Source organism: Papilio machaon, chromosome 4 (assembly GCF_912999745.1).
Source record: "Papilio machaon chromosome 4, ilPapMach1.1, whole genome shotgun sequence".
NCBI lineage: Eukaryota > Metazoa > Arthropoda > Insecta > Lepidoptera > Papilionidae > Papilio > Papilio machaon.
In genome coordinates, this window is record NC_059989.1 from 6,058,024 (window position 1) to 6,081,333 (window position 23,310).

Genomic DNA, 23,310 nt, shown 5'->3' on the forward strand with positions numbered 1-23,310 from the left:
TAATTTATAATAGAACACTGATAAATTTAACAAGAATATTTGCCGCACTCTATATATGTGATACTTTCTAAATATAATCCATGTACATAAATAAATATAGCAGCAAGGCAAATGTTTTCCCGGGTCATCCCCTCATAATAAGTCTTCAAATAAAATCTATTGTTTTTATTCGTTGTAGGTCATACAATTTGAATAAACGGTATACTATAGCTATATGGATATTATCATTATATCATTAATGAGGGAAACATTATATTTGACTCTAAGTGTGTTAAATATTAATATTGAGAAGAAGTGCGTATACATCTAAAGTGATTTTGGCTATTGCTATTAATTATATAAGGTATATTTTGAAACGAAATAAATAGACGAAACCATAATCCATATCTCATCTACTATATTCAACTTCATAAAAGAAAGTGTCGGCCGACGGCGTAGCGTGGCGGAATGCAGTGACTAGCGTTTATTTTTGCCCAGAGGTAAATTGTAAACATTTTTGTTTATGAACGCTATTTGCGTTACACTGGCTAGAGGACTAAGATTTATTACAGCATAGAAAGGCATCAAGAGCTAGAACAACAAGGAATAGAAACATAAAATATAATGTAAAATACTATGTGTCTCGTATTTTTTATTTAAGACGTAAAGCTAATTCAATTACAAATACAAATTATCTGTATTTTACAATTTAATTATAGACAAAGCTGGCTCCGATAGCGTTTTTTTCAGTTGTAAACATGTTATACGATCGAATACGGCAACTCATTCATAGAGGTTTTAAGAACTTAAATGTGACAAGAGTTTTAAATATTAACTTTGAAATTAAAATTCACCTTTCTTTTCATCATCGGGGAAATAACAAATTCTGAATAGTAGAGAACCTGCTTATGTAACACGCCATACTGGAGAGAAATTTTTGTTTCCAAGCATTTTATATCTTTAAGATAACTCCAAAAGATATACTAACAATATTATAACCCATAGTGTTCTCTCTGGAAAAACATTTATAACAAAATTTTTTTCGTATACGGAACGATAGCTGAAATTCTCAGTTAGTATCAAAACTATTATTTCACGGATAGATACACCATTATTTTATTGATTTAGTTAATTATAAACATATGTGAGTCCATATATATTCATATTTTTATGTCTTTAAAATGTAAAAATAAATAAATTTGGAAATCAACGAAAAATCAATAAAATTTCGTTGATAAATAAACGTGAGAGTTGACGATTTGATTACTTAACAAGACGAAGACCAAGCAGTTGATAAATATAGCAGTTGTATCGAACCGTTCATTCAAACAATTCGTTCTATTACTCCTAACATGTACTGATGTCATGTCTATTGGTACTAAGAATGGATTGGATCCATTCTACTGTCGTAACTAGCAATAAGTTTTTATATAAATCATTGTATTTGAGATGTACTAGATTTATTTATGGAGATTATCATAATTTATTGGCCCTGATCAAAAGTAAGGCCACAAATTATCTTTTAAGACTATAATAAATTTTTTGATTGGATATAAATGTATTAATTGCTTAATAACTAAGGATATAAAGAAAACCTTTTTATCCAGCGCAATAATTCTTAATTTAAAAGTACTTATTATTGTTTTGAGATTGTTCTTAATATATATATATATATATAAATATAAATATAAATATAAAATGTTTCTAGCAAAATAATTTCCGATATAGAAGTTTTTTATACTACACTAGAGAATTAGTTTAATCTAAGTTTTTGCTTTCGGACACAAAAATGTCCAATGTATAATGACCTCCAAACTAAGAAAGTAGATTAAACAAATATTAGACTAACCTTTGGACCAGGATATATTGGATTTGCTCAGAGCTTTAATGGCGCCCATACGATTGTTTACTAATTAAATATCATTTTGTGTAACGACCAAAGTAATCTTCTGTAATCACAGACTTATTAAATAAAGGCTTGTAACAAACATTTTAAACAATTTAAACACTAATTGAATTACAAAAAAAGGATACTGTTAGACATTGCTTATTTAAACACGTGTTTTAACACTTTGACCGCCGCTGTTTGATATTATTGACGTCAACATGGTTCATTATTTATTGATATAGATCGCATTTAGCAAGCCTACGCATAAAAATGTTTCAATAACAATCATTTGTCAAAAATCCGCTCCAGGCACTAGAGTCAAAGCATAAAAGGCTTGACGTATGTTTAAGCTAAAATGTATTTGAAACACTGTCTACGTTTTTTAGGGTAAGGCCCTAAGGATGTTACAAAATAATTCTATTTTTGTTACAAGATAATGGGAAACAAGCAGTGGATCGCCCAACATTAATTGATCCGACGCCCATACACATCCGCAACACCAGAGGAACCGCAGATACGTTGCCGGTCTTTAAGGAAATTGTATGGTCTTTTCTATAGACAATAAATGACGTTGGCAGCTAATTAAATGTAAAAATATCATTTTAGCTTAAACATACGTCAAGCCTTTTATGCTGTGACTTCTTCTTCTTATTAGAAAATAATAGGAAGGGAAAGGGTGGTAAAATTAGACTTCCGCATGCACATTCATTAGGCGAAATGCGGAATTGCTTCCTCTTCACGCCTGATTTCTGTGTATCGTAATGCTCCGGGTGAGCCGGTCCATCCATGAAACAGATGGTCTTGTTTCTGGCGTCTTTCACTGTTACAGGTATTATTCCAATTATGTTTCTTGTAAAAAAATAAAAACAAATTTTTTATTAATTTTAATGTATATCAAAACAATATCAATTATTTTCGCTAATTGGTTTTGAAACGAACTATTAACGAACATGAGATTCAATTTCAAACGCTAATAGTACGTACCTTCTACAGTGAAAATTATTAGAATTTACATATGAAGCTTAGTTGGAATATAAATTCTAAGAATACATCAAGAGATTTTACTCCAGTTCAGGCTTAAACCGTACTCAATACGGTGACAGAGACGTGGGAATAGAAGAAAGGATTATTTTCATATAAGTATATTTTGTTTATCAAGATTAAGACACGTGCGGTATTGTACGATTGTTAACACATCGTAAATTTACTCCTTTGAGGATAATCGACAGACGCAATTCAGAGTCCATTGATCTGGCAAATTCATCTCGTTCTAGGATTTAGTGGCTATAACTATACTCTTTGTGTCTATGAACTGAGTGTTAATGTTTATAACTTGATAGCCTCGTGTAAGTTAATACCATGTCCGACAATAGAGTGTAATTTAATTGGCCATTAGACGATGTTCTACGAAATACGATTGTCATGCGGCAGTAATAATCAAACCAATCACTCACGAATTAATCTACATGATTGACCAATCTACATAACGCAAAACTTAATGACGTAATTAAGCATAGTATAAGATATAAAATACAAATGAAAAGTGTGAAATCAGATGATCCTAAGAGACAAATGAATAGAAATACATAAAATAATGTACCGAAGATTGTATAAAACTAAGTAAATATTCTGTACAAAAATTGTCAGCACTATTTATATTAATTGATTTCAGAAATAAATCCACGATATTTTAAAACCGTAGCTCGTAAAAATACTATAAATATCGGGGCAATAACATTTGACGAGTCAAATCTCTTATTTTTGTTTGGTACATGTGACGGAAGCAGCTATTGTGCCAGCTAAATTGGACCATTACTTCTCAATAAACGAAGTATTGTCTCCCGTCTCGCTAGACTAAACAAACTTGATATGGTCGTATAGACTTCGGGATCAATGTTTTAGAGACGAAATTTATTTCACTTCCAAATTTCAACGATAAAATACGTAATTTAACTTTTGTATACGCGAGGAAATTAAAACAAACGTTCTGTTTAAATTCTCACAATTTTAAGATTAACGTAGGGATTTCATTAATTTCTTACTAAAACTTTTCATAAAGAAAATCTCAATGTTAATACGTAAAGTAAAAATTAATTTGAACAATATTAAAAGAACAGGTCAAAATACTTTCACTTACGTATCACAAATAATCTTTGTATTTTTTCGTAAGAAGCGATAATAGAATGTAATTATAAGTAAGGGAAACCGGAAAATACCTGCAATTCTTTCGTATAATCTTGCAATTGAACGATTGACCATTAAGATTGTAAAAGATAACCTTAAGGTGAAATGAACATTCCGATAAATAACATTTAATATTATCTCTAATGACCTTATTATTCCAATTTTATTCAAAATTTATCAAATTGTTATTAAATAACAATAATTAATTACTACGGAAAAGATAATTGAAGAAAGAACGCTTTTTCAAAACATGTAATTCAAAATAGGTTCGTGTGGACATTGGTGCGACTTTATGAAATATCTAAATGGTAATACTACAAATAGATAAATGGTCTCATTCTTTCCGTCAATATTTTCGCTTTTAAATGGTGTAGGTTTAAGTGACCATCATAGTAAATTATTCGATAATTTATGTTTAACTTCAAAATAATAAACCAAACTGAAAAATATCCAATATATCCCGATATCAGACTAGTTTGTAGTTATACAACGTTTTAGTTTTTTAAAAGACTAATATTTTTAGTATCGTAATAATACACACAGTCCAGAAGTGGACCTATAAATTTTCCTCGTCTCTCGCATGTGTCGAGCGCACCAATAAAAACGTAGCCGTGAGTTTGTACTGCTGAAACACATGTTCAAAAATGTATTGTCATCACTCTTATTTACGTTTGAAAAAAAGTGAGATGAAAATATGTTTTCGAACAGAAGTATTGACAATGGAAACTCACAGTTATACTACGAAATCAAATTCTCAACACGCCTTTTTTATATACCGAGAGTAACAGCTGAGAGTAAGTTCCACTGTGCTTGAATGCTGATGAAAACTGGTCTATACTGTTCATCCAGAAATAACTATATTTAATACATAGCATTCCCTTTAATGTTTCCAACAAGCTCGAAAATAAGTGTTGCGACATACTTCATGATTGTGTTCGATTCACTGAATCTAAATTGTCTAATATTTTCTGGCTACGAATGAAAAAACAAAAATGTTCATTTTCCCTCGGACTACGAACGGGCAGCTACGAACATTTCTTTACCATGTCCGGCAATAAAGCAAGTCACCGATGCGATGGACTAACATGTAAAGTAATGGACGTCTAGTCTGAACTTGTTTCTAAAAACCTAATGAGATCCGGAATAAAATTGTCCGCAGCATATAATTCTATATTTTCTGGGTTATTATATTTCAAATAACTATGATTTGTATATATTAAAGGGAAAAACGTATGATAATCATGGATTTGTGTACCGTTTATTGCTTTGTAAATACCAAATGCTACCTTTTTGCTATTCGCAAAAATGATGTAACTAAAAAAAACTCAAAGATTAACAAAGGCTATAGATTGCTAGAATAATTTGTTTTCCTAAGTTATGTACATAAAGATATACGTATAGTTTGTTTGTCTATGATACTTTTGTCCAAATTCGCTCCGGTGAAAATCAAGGCTAGAACAAATTGTCTTTTAACGGATTATAAAGGCGTAACTTGTCACGTTAATTTGATATTGAGCCGGTGGTCCACGCCATCTTTAGTTCCAAAGAAAATAGTTCACGGTTTAACAATAAGAATTATTCTCTTGTCCCTACAATTTAGGTTAAAATAAAATTAAACTGAAAACAAAGTTTTTCCCGTATTCTAATTTCAGTGCATGATTTAGGTAGGGCAGAATAGCGGTATTATTTCTCGCGTTCGCGGGTTTTTCTTTTGATATGGCGGTCGTGCGGTTATAATGTGGGACCGACACAGCTCCGCCTCCCGCAGCATAACATAAACAGAAACAGTGCAGACTCGACCGGCAGCGTTACTACACGCTTCCGTCCGACAAAAAGAACAATCGCAGTTTTTTAATATTAATTTATTTTATGAAAGTGACGTATTTAAAAAAAAGTGTCAATTAAATTTAAAAGAAGTAACGAAGAGTAACTTGAATATGTATGAAGTTCACAAATAACTGGTAAGTTAGAATTAGTTTTTTTTTTTAATTTCTTTTTCAAATTTATATTATTCCTAATCAGTTTATCTAATAAATATTTAAGGATTTATTAAACAATTTAATTGTGTTTGTGTTAAAAAAAACAAGTCATTTACATAAAATCATTTAAGATTAAATTTTATTAAGCAATAATTGATTTTAATTTTTTTTTTAGCTTGACATTTAATTATTACTCATGAGTGAGATTTCTTTTGTCAGCATAATATTTTGCTTCTTTTTATAAATTTTATTACGATACAACTTTATTATTCGTTTAATTTATTAAAACAGAAAATAGGTAATTAAGTAATAAGGTACTATAAAATATTTTATTCTTTTTAATGGTTTTAAATATCTCTAATGTTATCATAACTAATACATTAATATTTATTTCTCAAATAGTATAACTTTGTAATCAAAAGTACGGTAAGGTTCTTCAATCTTTCAAAATGTTTTCTTATATTTTCTTTAGATCTTCAATTAATTTAATTAAATTAAGCGCATCTTTAACTATACTTAATTATTTTTTAAAAATTAATTGAAAAATTGATTTGTAGAAATTGACTTTGCTTACTTCGATAACTGTTAAAAATATTTTTTTTCAAATGTAGCCGTTCTTAATAAAAAAAAATTGAAATAAAATAATGTGTGCTCGTATTTTTTTTGGATACGTAAAAATAGAGACTGCCATTAATCTTTTTTACCCTTCTCAGTTGTGTGGAAATACAATTTTGGTAATTGCTTAGACGTTGTCTTTAATTTTTTTTACTTTGACATACTAACAAAACCTGTATTATACAGCAAATATTATTTAACGAACGGGTCTATAAATTAATCGAAATATATTATATTTGTAACACAGCATAGTAAAACCTCTTTTCCACTAGTGACTGGCCAGAGTGTCGCGGCTATTCGCTGAGTTGTATTGTTGTGTTGTGGTTGTGTTGAATGTCTGCTAATAACAAATGGTTTTACCTAATAAGGCTCCCGCGTCAGCATAGCTTTCTGAGCTATTTAAAATTCATTAATTAAGCTGTCATTTCGACTCGCACCTCATACTTCGTAATGGCCGTATTTTTGCCAAATTAATCCATTGTACTGTCCGCCATAACCTACTTTCATTATCATGAGCTACTGTGAATGATTACCATGAGGTTATTTGGATAGTTAATACAATGTTGACTAATGTATTAATTTGTAATCATATATTAGTAAACTCCGTCTTTTTTTAATCTATGAGGTATAATTTAAAATATGAAGTAACTGTTCTTTTCTTTTTAAAAGAGCTCTTTAATAAGAGTGTCGTTCTATAGCGGTGTATACGAGTATACTACGAAGTAATGATTTTGGAAGCGCAAGTAATTAATTTGCGTGCTGATCGACAAAATATAAATTTAATTTATAAAAGCAAGCGTGGATGCGATTATACGAAATAGTTATCTATGACATGATTTAATTTCTGGAAATGTACATTTCCAATGTTACATTAAAATGTTGAACATTTAATTTTAATTCAATATAAATTTAATTTGTCTTTTTAATATTTTATCATTGTTTTTTTTTATAAAATCTGGAAACGCTCATGAGAGGAAATGATTGCTTATTATTGACATAACAATATCATAGTAACCTACCAAATAATCCTACCAAATAAGTATAGGGATTATGCGAAGCGATACTATGATCGATGGCTGTTAGAAAAATAATATTAGCCTTTGAAACGATTTTTCCATAAGTGAGTTACATAGGACCGATTTTAGCTGTAAAATTATATTTATTGAAAATACAGGAATCGACAGAGTTAATTGGATGTTCAGTTTTTGACAACAAGCAAATGAGTACCTCTAATACTCATTAGGGTTGCCAGGTCGCCAAACCTACTAGCAGGACAGACCAGCCAGTTTGGCCGGACATTTGGGTAAAAAGGTCGGACATCCTGTATTATTTAGAATTTTGTCTCAGTATTAATAAGTACACTCTCGTTTGGGAAATGTAAAAAGCCTAACAAAAGCTGGATAACCATTTATTTTGGCCGGACACGCAATCAAAAAGCCTACCTATGTCCGGCATTATCCGGACGTCTGGCAACGCTACTCATGATGATAATATCACCCACCATGCATCGACTGTTGGACATTTGTCTGTTCTTTGTTATACCACTTTTTCTAAACAGAATAATACAAAAATACCAATAATTAATACATCATTCTGTAAAATATTTTCTATGAGAATATTACTACACCAATGTTCAGAGAAAGGAAAGATGGCTTATTATAATAGGTAGTCTTTGTTGTAGTCCTTGCCCGGAGCCATGACCGTTTATTTTAGTATTATTTGAAGTCCAAATTAAATGCAATGGCTTTTGTATTTGACATTAATGTATAAAAGACGTTCATTAAAATTACATTACTTAAACTTAATATAAAGACTCACTCCATTAGCCGTTTTAAAGTAAAACATAGTTTTACGACTCATGCGACGTAAGGAATTACATGTGTTAAGAGATCTCATGAGGTGTGTAAATATTTTCGTAGATGTAGTAGTTTTATTTATTTTATTTTCAACTAACAGATTTATAAAGCTCAGGATAACGCTTACTTATGATTCATTCATAATATGAAAATTTATTGATTGCTTTGGGTCGACGATCTGTAATTATATTTGTTAGTAATATTTTCTTCATAATACATTTTCTCGTAGTGACATGTTAAGAAAATATAAGCCCGTATTCACACGGGTGCTTTTTTAACGCGGCGTTGGCAGCTGTCAAGCGATGAATGCTTTAATAACACTCTTGTTTCCTTTGACCACAGCTCAAAATGCAATGCGATAAAAGAGCCGCGTTTTAAAAGCGTTGCTGTATGAACAGATACATCGAAATGCATTTGTTCGATTGGAACGCTTTTTAACGAAGCGAAAAAAGGCGCAAGTGTGGATGCGGGCTAAACGTGCGAGATTGTTTGTCGTGGGTGTCTCATTTTGCGTCAAAGAATAAATAAACGAAGACGTGCTTCACCGTTGAATAATATCTTTCTATTTGCAAACATTCTGATAACAGCAACTAAAATTAACGGTGACATTTATCACACAAAGAAGAGAATGTGCTATCGAAGAAATTATTCACTATAAAAAAAAGTTATAAATAGTAAACAATATATCAAGATTATTTTATGCGATAGTAAATAGTACAAAAATTAACTTTATAAATACGTCTAATAAATTCCTAGTGGAAACAACATTGATGTAATAATAAAAAATATTTTTACCCTTCCAAAAAATATCACTATTAATAGAAAACTTCTTTACAATGTAGAATTATTTAAAGTATCTAAAACAGCGTACATATCTACTTAATAATCATTTAATCAATATTATGGTAATACATTTTTTGTATCAGCCACGTGACCATTTGCCTTGAGGAGATCGGGCATGGCTATACCTATTAACAAATCTTCTACGTCAAACATGTTCCATTAGGTTTTATAAACAAAAAAAAAATATTCCTACGCAAAAATACAAGCAATTACTTAGTGAATAATTTACGTGTAAATAGTCAATAACATAATAATTCATTTGGGAACATTTAATTTAGTATTAATATAGTAGTTATTCGTTTAAATTACCCGATAAGTAAAGAGCCACACCGCACGGCTTCGTGTGCGTTTGAATAATTACTTTTAATCATCGAAATTATTACATATGTATATATATACATACATACACACACATATATATATATATATATATATATATATATATATATATATATATATATATATATATATATATATATATATATGAACATTTGTATTTTTTATTGCAATTGCTAATAAAATTAATAAAATATATATTTTTATATGTTTTGTTTTACTATAAAATTTTCACGGAATAACAATTTAGCACATAGTAACAAATGGAAACCGATTTAGGGTGTTTAAATTATAATAATGTTAGTGTATACAGGTGGCGCTGTTATATCGTTTGCTGGCAAACTCGATAATGTCTACGATATAAAGTTTCCATACTGTATATTAAACTTCTGTATATTAAACTGATTTTCAATGCTAGTCCAAATAATCATTGAAAATATAATTACACTTACATTTTTTTCCATCTAAATTATTATAAAGAAGTCAGCTGAGATGTAATGACTAAAGCAAGCGGCAGCCAACGTGAGGTTAACTCTTCTTCGTACATAAGAGATTCGTTTTGAATGACTGTAGCATTGTATATTTTTGTAAGAAGCTACGCAATGCAGCTCTGCATCAAAACACAAGTCGTCTGTTTTATATCTAAGTCCATCTCTCACTTTTACTACGCCGCTTCCATTAATTTGCCACTAGACGTTTCGACAAAGAAAAAGTTTGCGCCGTCAGTCAACTATTATCGGACTTTGTATGTTTATTTTGTAAAGTAAGAACGAGTTTGTTGTTAGATCATTTGAGTTTACGGAGGTCGATTGGAGAACATTTTGAATATAGTTTGTGTAATGGTTACTAAGTGGTAAACTACACAAAAAAATATATATTTGCGTTCATGTAGGTCCATACAATACTTGGTACAACATAAATATTCAGTTTTTATTTGACAGTAATGGTTTTTAAAACTATTAAATAATTATAATCATAGAAGTTGCTATAATTTCTTAATATTTAATTTAAATAATATGTGACGACGTACGTGAATTGTTATAGAAGTCCCATATCGTAATGGCGTCATACCATCATCATCGCAAGAGAAGCTTGTTTATAAAAACCCTTCAAAATTTTGTAAAAAACATTTATTAGTTATTCTTTGTAAATCCTAGCGGTTTGCTCTACCGAAGTTTGTACAAAGGCCTGTGTAATAAAAAGCCGAAAGGGCGAAAAAGTTTATGATTGTGAAACTTTGACTTTGAAGAAGATATCAAGTGCCAAGAGGTAAGATAAATTGTCTTAATTCTTATTAAACAGATGATACATATTGACAATAACTAATTGATAAACTTAGCTAACCTTTGAAGCGAAGCCTGGATATATGGAAGGTTTTATTGTAGGGTATTAAAGCGACAAATATTGTAAATGTGAATGTTTGGATGGACGGATGGATGGATGTTTGAAGGTATCTCCAGAACGGCTCAACGGATCTGGATTAAATTTGGCATGGATATAGAACGTAGTCGGAACAACACTTAAGCTATTACTTAAGTTTTGTTTTTAACTCCGTGCGGACGGAGTCGCGGGCGACTTCTAGTACATTGTATTATGAGTTAAAGACTAACCGTTGGTTCTAAGACCAAAAATATGTGTATAAGACATATCGTCATCCCTGTTATTATCTTTGACGCAACAGAGATATTTATTTTAAAAGGTAGTTTTTTTAATGTGCAACAGAATTTTATTGATAAAGATGCAAATATTGAAATTTATTCCATTTTTTGGAAAATTAACGTTTTTAAATGTAAAAATAAATAAGATTTTGTGTTTACTGCCAAGAAGGTCATAACCTCATGAAAATATTTTACTCTAAACGTTGAAAAAAATAAAATTAATATTTAGTGAATGTTATAAAAGGGACCTTCGTCAAGCCATTAACTCTACAAAATCAGTTTAGTAGAGAATATGAACACAGAGACTGGCGGCATGTAATTGAACGTGAAATAAATTTCATTTCTTTAATCTACTGTGAAGATAAACATTTTTGTGTTTGAGACGTCTCATAATAGTACCAAGGTCTATAACAAAACAATGATGGTGTTTATATACCTACAAACATAAAGGCGTTGCTCAAACAACTGTCATGTTAGTTTCGCATTACCGTTATTAAAAAAAATGTTATTCATCTAAAATAAAAAGGATATTGGAATAAGGTTTCATTGTTTTATCATTAACCGAATCTATATAGAATCCCATTCTAAGACTAAAATCACCGTTTAAAACATATTGTTACATCTGTTTTATGATATTTTTATAGAGATATGTTAGTTTCAGGAACCAACAAGTAAGTGAATTAGTAAAATTATAAACGTTTCGTATGAAATCAAATACACAATATCACATTCGTTATTCAGAAATTAGGGCATGTAAAATTCAAAGTACGAAGATATCTAATAATATCTGCAAGTAAAAACCATAACACAATTTCAGAATTTAGAAGATCAAAGCTTAGTCGGCTAACGATTCGTTACGATGAGATTGCTTACAATTCCAAAAATAAAAATTTGAAATACAGTCGACAAACAAGAACTGTGTAATATACTGCGTTCTAAAAGAAAAAAAAAACGCTAGCTGTGTATATCAAGGTAAACTATCTAGACATATGAAGGCACACCGGCCCACTTATAAAATAGTTGAATCAAACTTGTGAACAATACGGACATTTTTTTAATACTAATTTCATTTATGTATGCCCGAGAGGCCTTAAAAAGTGAATGGCAACAACATATTGAACGACGGAGCGTGGCTTGACCTCCCACAAAATAAACCTATGATTTAAAATACATTGCAGAACATTTAAAAATGATAGAGTAACTAACTCTTGCGGTAATCTTGGGCTAAACCATAATTTCTCTAAAGCCTTTCGTACACAAGGGTACCTAAAACCACTGATACTCGGCGAATTCAGTCGCTAAGCGATTTACGCAGTACACCTAGCTGAACGTAAAGATCGTTGCGTAAAATTCGTCGAGGTTTTCCAGATGGCAGGGAAAATCTATACAGATGAACATTTGATAAATTACTGTCAAACGTGCAGTCGCTACATTTTTACTGACCGAATTGAGGACTTACGTCGACGATTCAATGTTATGTATACGGACCGAACAATAGTATCTGAGACTTGAGTAGCCTTATATGAAGGACTGAAATGTACGATAAACTTCTTAGTAAATATACTTTGGCCGAAGACTACATGTACATAATGTATAGTCTTCAAAAAAAGTAATACCACAGGGACCTTTGTTCGGTACAAAAGTCTGTAGCAATATTGAAAAAAGGTTTCACAGTTGACACTAATTCAAAATGTGAGGTGAATTTAGACGTTGACTTACTTGTGAAATAGAATCGATCATTTCTTTTCAGCGATTGAAGACTTTTGTGTTCAGTAATACGTTTGAAATGTTTCGTATGTATAAAGTCAATTTTTAATTAAAAAATTAATTTAAATTTTTGACAATGTTAATTTTTAGTAGGTTCTTGATACAAAAACAATTATACAAAAAAAAATTAAATTACTTATTAATGCACTGTTATGTGTCATAATCATCAGCTCACTATACGTTTCCACTGAGGGGCTCGGAGCCTACCCCAAGTTAGAGGTGACTAGGCCATAGTCAACCACGCTGGCCCAGTGCGGGTTGGTTGACTTTACACATATCATTGAATTTCTTCTCAGATATGTGCAGGTTGGATCACGATGTTTTCCTTCACCGTAAGAAAGTCGGATAAATGTACATATGTAAATAGAAAAACACATTGGTACATGGCGGGCTTCGAAACCAGGACCTGCAGATTGCAAGTCAAGTGCTTAACCCCTGAGCCACCGACGCTCTTATGTATCACATGACTTTAATTTATTAAATTAAATTTATCTAATTCCAGTACTATATTTAATAAAATTGATTTTTAAAGATTTGTGCTTTTTTGAGTAATGATCCTTTGTCACGTGCCTTATTTACTTGCTTAATGAATTCAAAGCTGTTGAGATTTAATTATTCCGTGGCACTGACGCCGACGGAGGACAAACTCTGACCGTGGCTGCCGCAGATAAGACTTGTTATTTGCAACTCATCACCCAAGTGAGAAACTGATAGTGGAAGTATATTATCATTGCATACAATGCATATTAATATTAGGATTCACGATATTAACTCAGTTATATAGATTGTTTACTAGCTTTTACCCGCGACTCCGTCCGCGCGGAATAAAAAAATAGAAAACGGGGTAAAAATTATCCTATGTCCGTTTCCTGGTTCTAAGCTACTTGCCCACCAATTTTCAGTCAAATCGATTCAGCCGTTCTTGAGTTATAAATAGTGTAACTAACACGACTTTCTTTTATATACATAGATGAGAGTTAACATCATCAGCAAGGTTACTAGCACAATGAGCATCGGAATTTATTGAGTAGGATTAAAAATTAATTTTTGCAATAACATAACCTCTACGTAGTTTTATGATATTCAAAGATGGAACAAAATACTTAAAGCAATAAATTGGCAGGCCACACATCTCTTGTAGTAGTGGCGTATTTCCATTAAAAAATGCTTACATTCACACTATTTCAATTTAAAAGAATAATGTCCATTCCTTATAGTATTACTCGTAGTACAGATGTTACTTTTAATTTCAGTTTATTTACCCTTAAAACATATCACGCGCGGTGTTTGTTATTTTCCTAACATTGCTCCGTAGCCGATAAGAAATGTGTACTATAAGATCTTATTGAAATCACTTAACGTTTCTTTGTTACAGGTACCAGAAATGACGTACAACGAATCAATGTTTAACGTTAGAAACTGAAAATGTATATAACATTCACACCCTGTCCATGACGAGATATGAGATTTGTCGCGCGCCAATATGGCTAACGCGACCGACGCTTTCTGTGTGCCCGGTGCTACGGAATTCAATAAAGCTTACAGCCGATTGCACGGATATATCGCAATTGTGATATGTATCATTGGATCAGCCACGAACTCCATCAACATCGCAGTGCTGAGTCGCAGGGAAATGATAAGCTCCACAAATTCCATACTGACAGGTCTTGCGGTCGCCGACCTCCTTGTGATGCTCGAGTACATACCATACGCTCTCCATATGAATATTAAAATAGGCCCCGAAGTTAATAAGAACACATACGCTTGGACTGTCTTCGTTTACTTCCATTCGATATTTAGTCAAACATTTCATACTATATCGATCTGGTTGGCCGTGACGCTTGCAGTATGGCGGTACATTGCAATCGCATTTCCTCAGAAGAACAGGACGTGGTGCAGCAAACAAAACACCACAATCGCTATCGTTAGCGCTTACGTCATATGTCCCTTCCTTTGTCTTCCAATTTATTTTGCAATGAATATATCGCAGAATGAAGTGACCCCTCAGAACAACTCCCAGTTTGCCGAAGACTTATCATTGCCACATAATAGAACAGTGTACGTGTTAGAAATGTCAAAGAACAAGGAATTAGTTACCGCAATAATGTGGATATATAGTGTTATATTAAAACTAGTCCCGAGCATAGCTTTATCTATATTAAGTACGTGCTTAATCTCTAAATTAACTACCACAGAGAGAAGAAGACAGAAGCTTCTTAAGAGATCTATAGTTGGACCAAATGATGTAAGTGTTGATTATTTTTTAATCCTAACTACGAAACGTGTTCATTCTTTGTCTCACATCCTTCAAGAAAATTGCGAGTGACGTATTAGTATCAAACATACATATTTCGTCACATTTCGGCTTTGCTAATTTGAGCATGGATCGCCATAAAATTCTCCCACGTCACCATCTATCATTTCAAAAAATTTCGAACATCACTTTTAAAAATATGTCATAACTATATTATTAAACTGTTAGATGTTTTGACAGTGATTTAACCCTCGTGAAAGATACTCTATTGACCTTGACCTCAATTATTTTCACGAAATGAGTCTTAATCCCAATCTTGCTAAGCTCCTAATGATCACGCCAGACTGAATCGTACCGACTGTCGATAAGAATCATTGGTACGCTCTGTTTGGCACACGATCCGATGTCTATAGGTATTCAAGTAAGTGTACTGACAATTTCGTTCTGAAATTATTTTCTTTGCCTTTTTCTATTCTTCTCCATTTCTCTATTCCTTTTTATTAGCTTTACTGACGTAGATAAATTTTTAAAACCTAAACAAACTATAACTTCAAAAATATTCGTATGAAAGACTGGCAACTAAATTCTGAAATTGTATTTTTAGTAGGCAAGAAAACACTTGTCTGACCTGCTACGTAGTATACAATTGTATATAATTGTTTTAGAGTGAGAAGCAGTGCTTGGCAGAGGATCCAAGCGCAGCGCGGCGCTCGAGTCGTACAGACCGCACGACGCGTATGTTGCTGGCTGTGCTGGGCCTCTTCCTGTCCACTGAGGTCCCACAGGGTCTCCTAGGCCTCGCCAGCGCCCTTGCACCAGACTTCTTCAAAAGCTGCTATAGTATGTTTGGTAAGTATTATTTAATATTGAAGGTGACAAACGAGCATATATGTAAGAAACCCCAGTAAAGCAGCTGGCCACTACCCATAGACATCTGTAATGACTTGATCACAGTTGCGTTGCCGTTCTTTAATTATAGAGAAGAGAAATGTTCAGAAAAAGTAACAAGTGCTGTTTATTTATTGGTTATGCTAATTATTTTCGGAAAATCTATTGTATTCGAAATCAAGTGGAATATGTTTTGACATTTTAACGAACAATATCATTTAAAGGTCAAAAGTATAAAAATAAGTTGAAAATGTCTTTCATTCGTCATTACTTTCATTGGCAGATGTTTTTTTTTAGTTTCGCAGCCGTGTTAATATTAATACATATCGTATATTTTTCTATTTTTTACATCGTATGGAATCTTCATCCCAATTTAAGCATAACCTATACGAGTACCACACTGTAATTTGATAACATCCTGGTAAGAATTTCTGACAAAATTGTAACCGTACAAAGTACAAAAAATTGCAAAGATTTTTTATTACATTCAACAACTTTAATGTACTCACTCGGTACGAAATTTAAATAGCATTGAGCGAGAACATTAAATGATGTGGACACGTTTTATTGCCAAAGTTACAACACATTTAGCGCTTTAAATGCACTCAGAGAAGTGGTTTTAGTTGTTTCAATTTTATAACAGTGCATTTACACTGAAACTAAACGAGATTTCTTTGGGTTTCGACTGCAGAACTGATATAGACACAAATTGTCATCCATCACGTTCTCTAAAAAAATAAAGAATAATATGTGTCAATACAAATGTCATGACAGTCGGAACCAACAGTTAGCTCCTTCGTACAGAAGGCAACGTAAATCTTCGAAACTAAAATTGTATCCTTGTGTCGCGAGTAGCCCGTTATGCCCGATCCGTATTCACAACGTTGAATCGCCGATGCGAGTCGTCTACTAGGTCAGTACAGACATAGTATAGTCAACTGTACAGATTCGCTTCGCCATCTTGAAAATTGCAGCGAACTTTGTCACGACGATCTTGACAAACAGGTTGTGAGCGACTAGATATGACAACTAAAGAACAAAATATCGGCGACGCGTGCCTGTGTACGAACCTTTATGATATCGTACTGCGTTATTTGCTGAGCGACTAAAATCGCCGGGTTTCGAAGATTGGTTGCCTTGTGTACGAAGCGGTTTACACGTTCCAGTAGCCTTATCTGGTCGTATACTAATTAATCGGGAAAGTATAAAATAAATTAAAAAGTATGAATCATCGAAATTACGTACCATAGAACGTTGGACTATTATTCATACTAAGAAGGTTTCATTTAAACAGGCCGTTTTTTTCCTCTTCGTATAAACTACAAGTACTTTCTTTCACATAAAGTTACCAAAATATATCGCGGTATTTTTCGTTTCTATAAAAGCTTTGAGCAAGAAGTTGCTTTCAGGATATTAAATCCTTTACAAAAGGTGCCGACATCACAGAAATAAGAAAATATTGCTTGAAGTGCTACCTAAAAGTTCTAAATATTCCAACTGAAGCATTGTTGGCTTCAGTACACGCTTATTTTAAGAAGGAAATAGAAAACGAACAATTACGAAAACCATCAAAACAACGTCGGCAGAAGAAGGAATAAAAGTAGTTAATCCTTATTACATTAAGAAAAAATTTTATTACCAATAAGTATCCCGATTTTACATGAGATGTGAAGAAATACTTGGAGCGCTAAAAATTATTTCAGTTTATCAGAATGGGATTCACAGTAACCTTGTAGACGACCTTGTAGTCGGAAAACAACTAACGTTGACTAACTCTTTAAATCCCTAGCTGTTTGCATTATTAACGACGTAGAAATGCGAGAGATATCGTAAGACAATGAAAACACATTATTTGTCTAGACGTCCGATATTATAAATGGAATATCTTAATCAAATTCAGTATTCTAGTCTACGTGACAACGATATTCATTCTCAATAGTATAACATTTCATAAATTATCTTTTGTACTTAACTACAATAAGATGAAATTTCGAATGAGTTGAATTTGAAACCAATGCATGGGGAATGCAGAGTTGCCAATGAACGGTTGGTCGCTTGTAATAGGAATCGTGGTTTAGTGCAATCAGTGAATTGAACAGTCGACACAAGTTTTACAAATTGGCTAACTTGGTCGTTGAAATACCGAGACACTACAGAAGACAAGTGTGAAATGTTTCTATGTTTTTCCGAAGAGTGAGGTGGCGGTCTTATTAGTCTACCAGCCTGTCTTGTTACTTACGTTCACTTTATATGAGGGTGGGCAATTAATAGGAAAAGAACGTATTTGTAGTCGTTTCGTCGATCCATACCTTCAGCTTGTGGTCGCCTATTGCTGGATGTGGGCCTCCCCTATTGATGGCCACGATGATCGATCTCTGCCTCCCATATCTAATGCAGTCCAGCAACTCATTATTTCGTAGCAAATTCCTGCAGATAGTAGTCGATTATATAGCTCATTCTTTGCCAAAGACTTCAAAAATTTCAACAAGACATTGTTGATGACAAATTTACACAGAATATTGACATTATGTCATAATAATAATTGTGTTTTATCGAGAGAATAGACGTGTTATCATGAATATCAAATGTTAATTATGAAACGCCTACGGATGTGGGTCGCTCATCCGATCAATTTCGACACATGGGTCCCACGCCTCACTAAAGACGAGAAGGAGCATATAACGTATCCCTCGATATAGTACCGAAGCGCGTGAAATGAATACGTGACGTAAACGTATTATACTTATAATATGTGATCGTGACACCTAATTATTATCTTCTAACTATATATTTTTACTTAAACGATATTATGTGGCAAACAAACATTCTCGTATCTGAAAGTGAAATCTGAATAGAAATAAGGTCGAGGAAAAAACAAAGAAATATTATCATATGACCAGTTTTCATTAACACCTCCAACACCTAAAGAATAACAGTAGCATTGTTTTTATAAAGAAAAAGCGATAAAAAAGAGAATGAATTTATAGAAGTCCATAGCAAAAGAAAGTTCTTGAGTTTCATATCAAAACCATATTTTCAAAAGAATGGGGCACTATTGCGTGATGCTTTTGGTGAAATTAATAAATTTTATGATATATTTATACTTTATACGAACTTTCATATAAACTACTTATATGAAAATTTTAAATAAACATACTGAATTTTAAAACAAAACGTATAATTTTTCTACATGGCGTGTTACAATACAGAAATAACGAAGAAACCCAGTTCATATTTTTATAACAAGACGCAATTTGAATTTCAAAAAAGCTTTCGCAACAATAAGCAATAAATGGGGACCATTACAGAAAAACATTTATGCGATTTATAGCGGCAATATAGGTAATAATATTCAATTGAATATATTTCCAGGCAAATTCCGTCTCTTTGCAGCCCGCACATATACGAGTAGTCTAACAAACAAAAATTAGTAAAGTTTCGCAACCATAGTAAAGTTACGATTGATCGATTGATTTAGTTATACGAAAATATTGTATGATTATGTTAAATAACATAATCATACAATATTTTCCTATATACCTATATTTCGTACTATTTCGTACATATGTCGCACCGAAATTGGTGCCTCAAAATACTTGCAATTAGAATGTTTTAAATGTGTTTCAAAAATTATAAAATACGGAATCGTTAATATGTTTTTATTTCCAAGAAACAGACAGGTCGGGCGATGCTTTCGTCTATAAATAAAGCGCAATTAATTAACGTTGGCAACACAGGTATCCACAGTGTTTTGCCAACATCAAATAAACAAAGTAATTTTGTAATCATTAATATTCATAATAGTGATGTAACGAATATTCGCATTCGCATTCGCATTCGCCAATATTCGCATATTTTTCGATATTCGCATTCGCATTCCTATTCGCAAAAAACGATGCGAATATTTAGCGAATGTTTTTAACAAACAAAAAGGAAATTATTATATGGTTGCATATGAAATGATAACACAACTGATAAGATTTATATATTTTTATTTAACCATACTTGAATTAAAAAAAAATATTATGGAACAGTCTTGGTAAGCAACTAAATTAGAAACACTTTCTCTTTTGTTCTTGTTAGTCTAATTAAAATATTAACAAAATCACAACTTAACTCCACCACAGAAAAAATAATGAATGTCCATGCCTTACATATATTTTGAAAAAAATCTAATTCTAAATTCAAGTATCTTTTGTGAAAACAGAACTTCAGAGATCCAATCAAATCTAAGTATAATATTAATTTATAACCTTTTTGGCTTTAATTATATATTTTTCCATCCCACTATATATTTTCTAAGAATTAAATATGATAATGAAATATAAACTTAAAAAATCAAATAATGAATACTTGACTATTTGTAAATAAGCTTTTTACAAAAACAAAAAATATTTATTTCTATTTAAAATTGGGTTAAATTTGGGAAATGCAATAACACCAAACTAACCTCAAATCAAAACAATACTTTTCGAATGAACTTTCTGTGACTAACTTCGTTCATTCAACCTGTATCGGCTCGGCTATGTTCAATTTAAACATGGCCGACACGAAATGTCAAACATTTTGCGCGCGCTTTATTTGAAATTTAACATTCGCATTCGCATTCGCATTCGCATTCGCATTCGCGAATATTGAAGATGAATATTCGCATTCGCATTCGCATTCGCGAATGTGAAAAATCCAACATTCGTTACATCACTAATTCATAATGTTATTCGAGTAGATTAATCTGAATTTAGCTTACAGGAAATTGTCGATTAGTCAAAGTAATGTAAAATCATTTTTCATAAGCTAAAAGCAATCAGCGTTTTAAGCAATCCTTACAATAATGTACTAACTAACTAACTAACCGATAACGGTTTTGCAATTGAAAATCTAGTCGTTGTGTGTGTTCATTTATCACAAACGGAAAAAATTACATACAATCGTTATGAGTATAGTACCGACGGCGATGTTTTCCTTTTCATAATTTACCAGAAAAGCGTATAGAATTTTTTTAAAGACAGAAGAGACATAATTCGATGCAAATTCATCTTACACAAAAATGTTATTTCGTAAAGTAAAATTATTTTAATGCAAAAATATTTCCAACATACCATTCCAGCTAACTTGTTCTTGTTACAACAATAGTCGAATGGCGGGCAGACCAACGGCCACATAATCGGATATCTTATTGACACTTCCTAAATGCATTATTTTCATCAGGTGATCTAATGGACGTGCTGGCGCTGTTCACGTCGTCCGTAAATTTCGTGTTGTACTGCAGCATGAGTCGCCAATTCCGATGTACGTTCGCTCGCCTAGCGCGTCGCATGCTGTCCGCGCCTGAGGAACCCCCTAAATCATCAAACAAACACGAGCCTACCACACAGGTAAATCACAATACGTTGCCGCTAACATTGTGAAATACAACAAACATTCTTTATCAAAAATTTATCTAAATTCCTACCTATAAAGACAGTTAGGGCTGACATACACAGACAACTTCAAGTAGTGGCATCTTAAAGCAGTCGACGTATTGCCAGCATTGTCGCTGCTAAAAATGCTAGCAACTTTTATATGTTGCCTGCGTATGGAGGCCTTTATGTAAGTTATATATCGGTTTGTTTGGCAATCAATTGTAGAAGTTTTTATTTGTAAAATGTTTGTTGTGTCAAAGTGAAAGTGAAATATTTTTATTCCCTAGGTCACAGGGCCACTTTAGCGACAGATGCCCGCCCTTATTAGGGTGGTGGAGGAGAGCGTTATTTAGTGTCAAGGTAATTTATTATTGTATTAACGGAAAATAAAAAAATAAGCAAACTCTCATCGGTGATGAAAGTTCATTAGACTTGTTAATTTTACAAGTTTTGACAAAAAGCACTTCATCAAGAATGTGAAATGTTTCCTATATTTATAGTACCGACAAGTAGTTTTTTTAAATGCTCATGTTTAGGCTTTGGACAAAATTTCTTTGTTCTTCAACACTTCTTTAGTTAAACGAGGCAAAAGATGAATTTCTTTTATACAAATACTATCAATAAATTGATCAAAGCTGCGATACTTTATATATAAGTGGCCATTTCACTTTCTCTAATAAAATATTATGCTTTGTGACAATTAGATTGTAAGAATAGTGTTTTTGAAAGCAAACACAATTCATTTTAATTTTCTTTTTCAGATTTACAATCAACGAAAACAAGAATATCTTAAAATTTTGGTTAGGTAGTTATCAAACGAAAATGTACATACTGTATATATATACCTTGACACTGTAAATAACTACAAAGAACTTTAGACTGTATTATTAATTTAAAATTTTAGCTTATTATAATAATGTGTTTTGTAAATCGTTGAATTAATATAAAAATTTTAGATCTGTATCACATAAAATATGTACATATTACCTATTTTTTGTGATTGTAATAATTATGTATTGTAAATATTGTACATAGATAAATATAAATAAGGTTATGTATTACATGTAGTATACACTTAAAACCTTAACAATTCGTAGACAATGTTGGTAACAGCTAGCCTTCGCGTCTAATGAGCCAAGACGCGAAAACTAGACGTTGCAATCAATCTCTAAGTTATTCTTAGGGTCCAAAAGTTGTTATAACTAGAGAACCTTATAAATAATAATCTTATAAAATTATGTAATGTTTAATCACATTAACATTTTCTACTATTATTAATTGATTTCTGTAACAAAGTCAATTGAATTATTAATATTGACTGAATTATTAGAGATAAATGTTTGTTTTATTTCTATCCCATTAATAAAGTGTTAAAATATATTCAAGTAAGTTAAAATAATTTTATTTACAACTAAGTCTATACGATATGCTACAATTTCCCATATATGGGATAAGGCTTAGAGCCTTTTTCAGGCTTCATTTTATGACCGTATAATCTCAGCGGAAAGGTCAAAAGTAAAGATATTATTTGCCGTTATTTCATTATATAAAATGCTTAGATTAACCTTTTATGTTGTGCTCAATCCGTATTCCACTAAAAAGCTAATGCGTGGTAACTCATTATCGCATCCAAGTTTAATGTAAATTCATATGGAAACACA

The 23,310-nt window shown here is 32.0% G+C and overlaps 1 protein-coding gene across 1 annotated transcript; it reads left to right on the plus strand.

Moving 5' to 3' along the window:
* The first annotated feature begins 5,839 nt into the window (after positions 1–5,839).
* Positions 5,840–22,516, plus strand: LOC106720203 (G-protein coupled receptor dmsr-1). Its single transcript, XM_045686877.1, has 6 exons — positions 5,840–6,012; positions 14,481–15,350; positions 16,025–16,208; positions 21,456–21,622; positions 21,937–22,009; positions 22,411–22,516. Exons 2-5 carry the CDS (start codon positions 14,589–14,591, stop codon positions 21,952–21,954), a joined length of 1,131 nt encoding a protein of 376 aa, XP_045542833.1. The 5' UTR covers positions 5,840–6,012; positions 14,481–14,588; the 3' UTR covers positions 21,955–22,009; positions 22,411–22,516.
* Positions 22,517–23,310: the final 794 nt, after the last annotated feature.

What these genes read in the sequence shown, in the direction of transcription:
- LOC106720203 (XM_045686877.1), top strand. Translation starts at nt 14,589, where the DNA reads ATGGCTAACGCGACCGACGCTTTCTGTGTGCCCGGTGCTACGGAATTC. An exon ending in CTATAGTTGGACCAAATGAT is followed by an intron (nt 15,351 to 16,024) that starts GTAAGTGTTGAT and finishes TAATTGTTTTAG; the next exon opens with AGTGAGAAGCAGTGCTTGGC. An exon ending in AAGCTGCTATAGTATGTTTG is followed by an intron (nt 16,209 to 21,455) that starts GTAAGTATTATT and finishes TATTTTCATCAG; the next exon opens with GTGATCTAATGGACGTGCTG.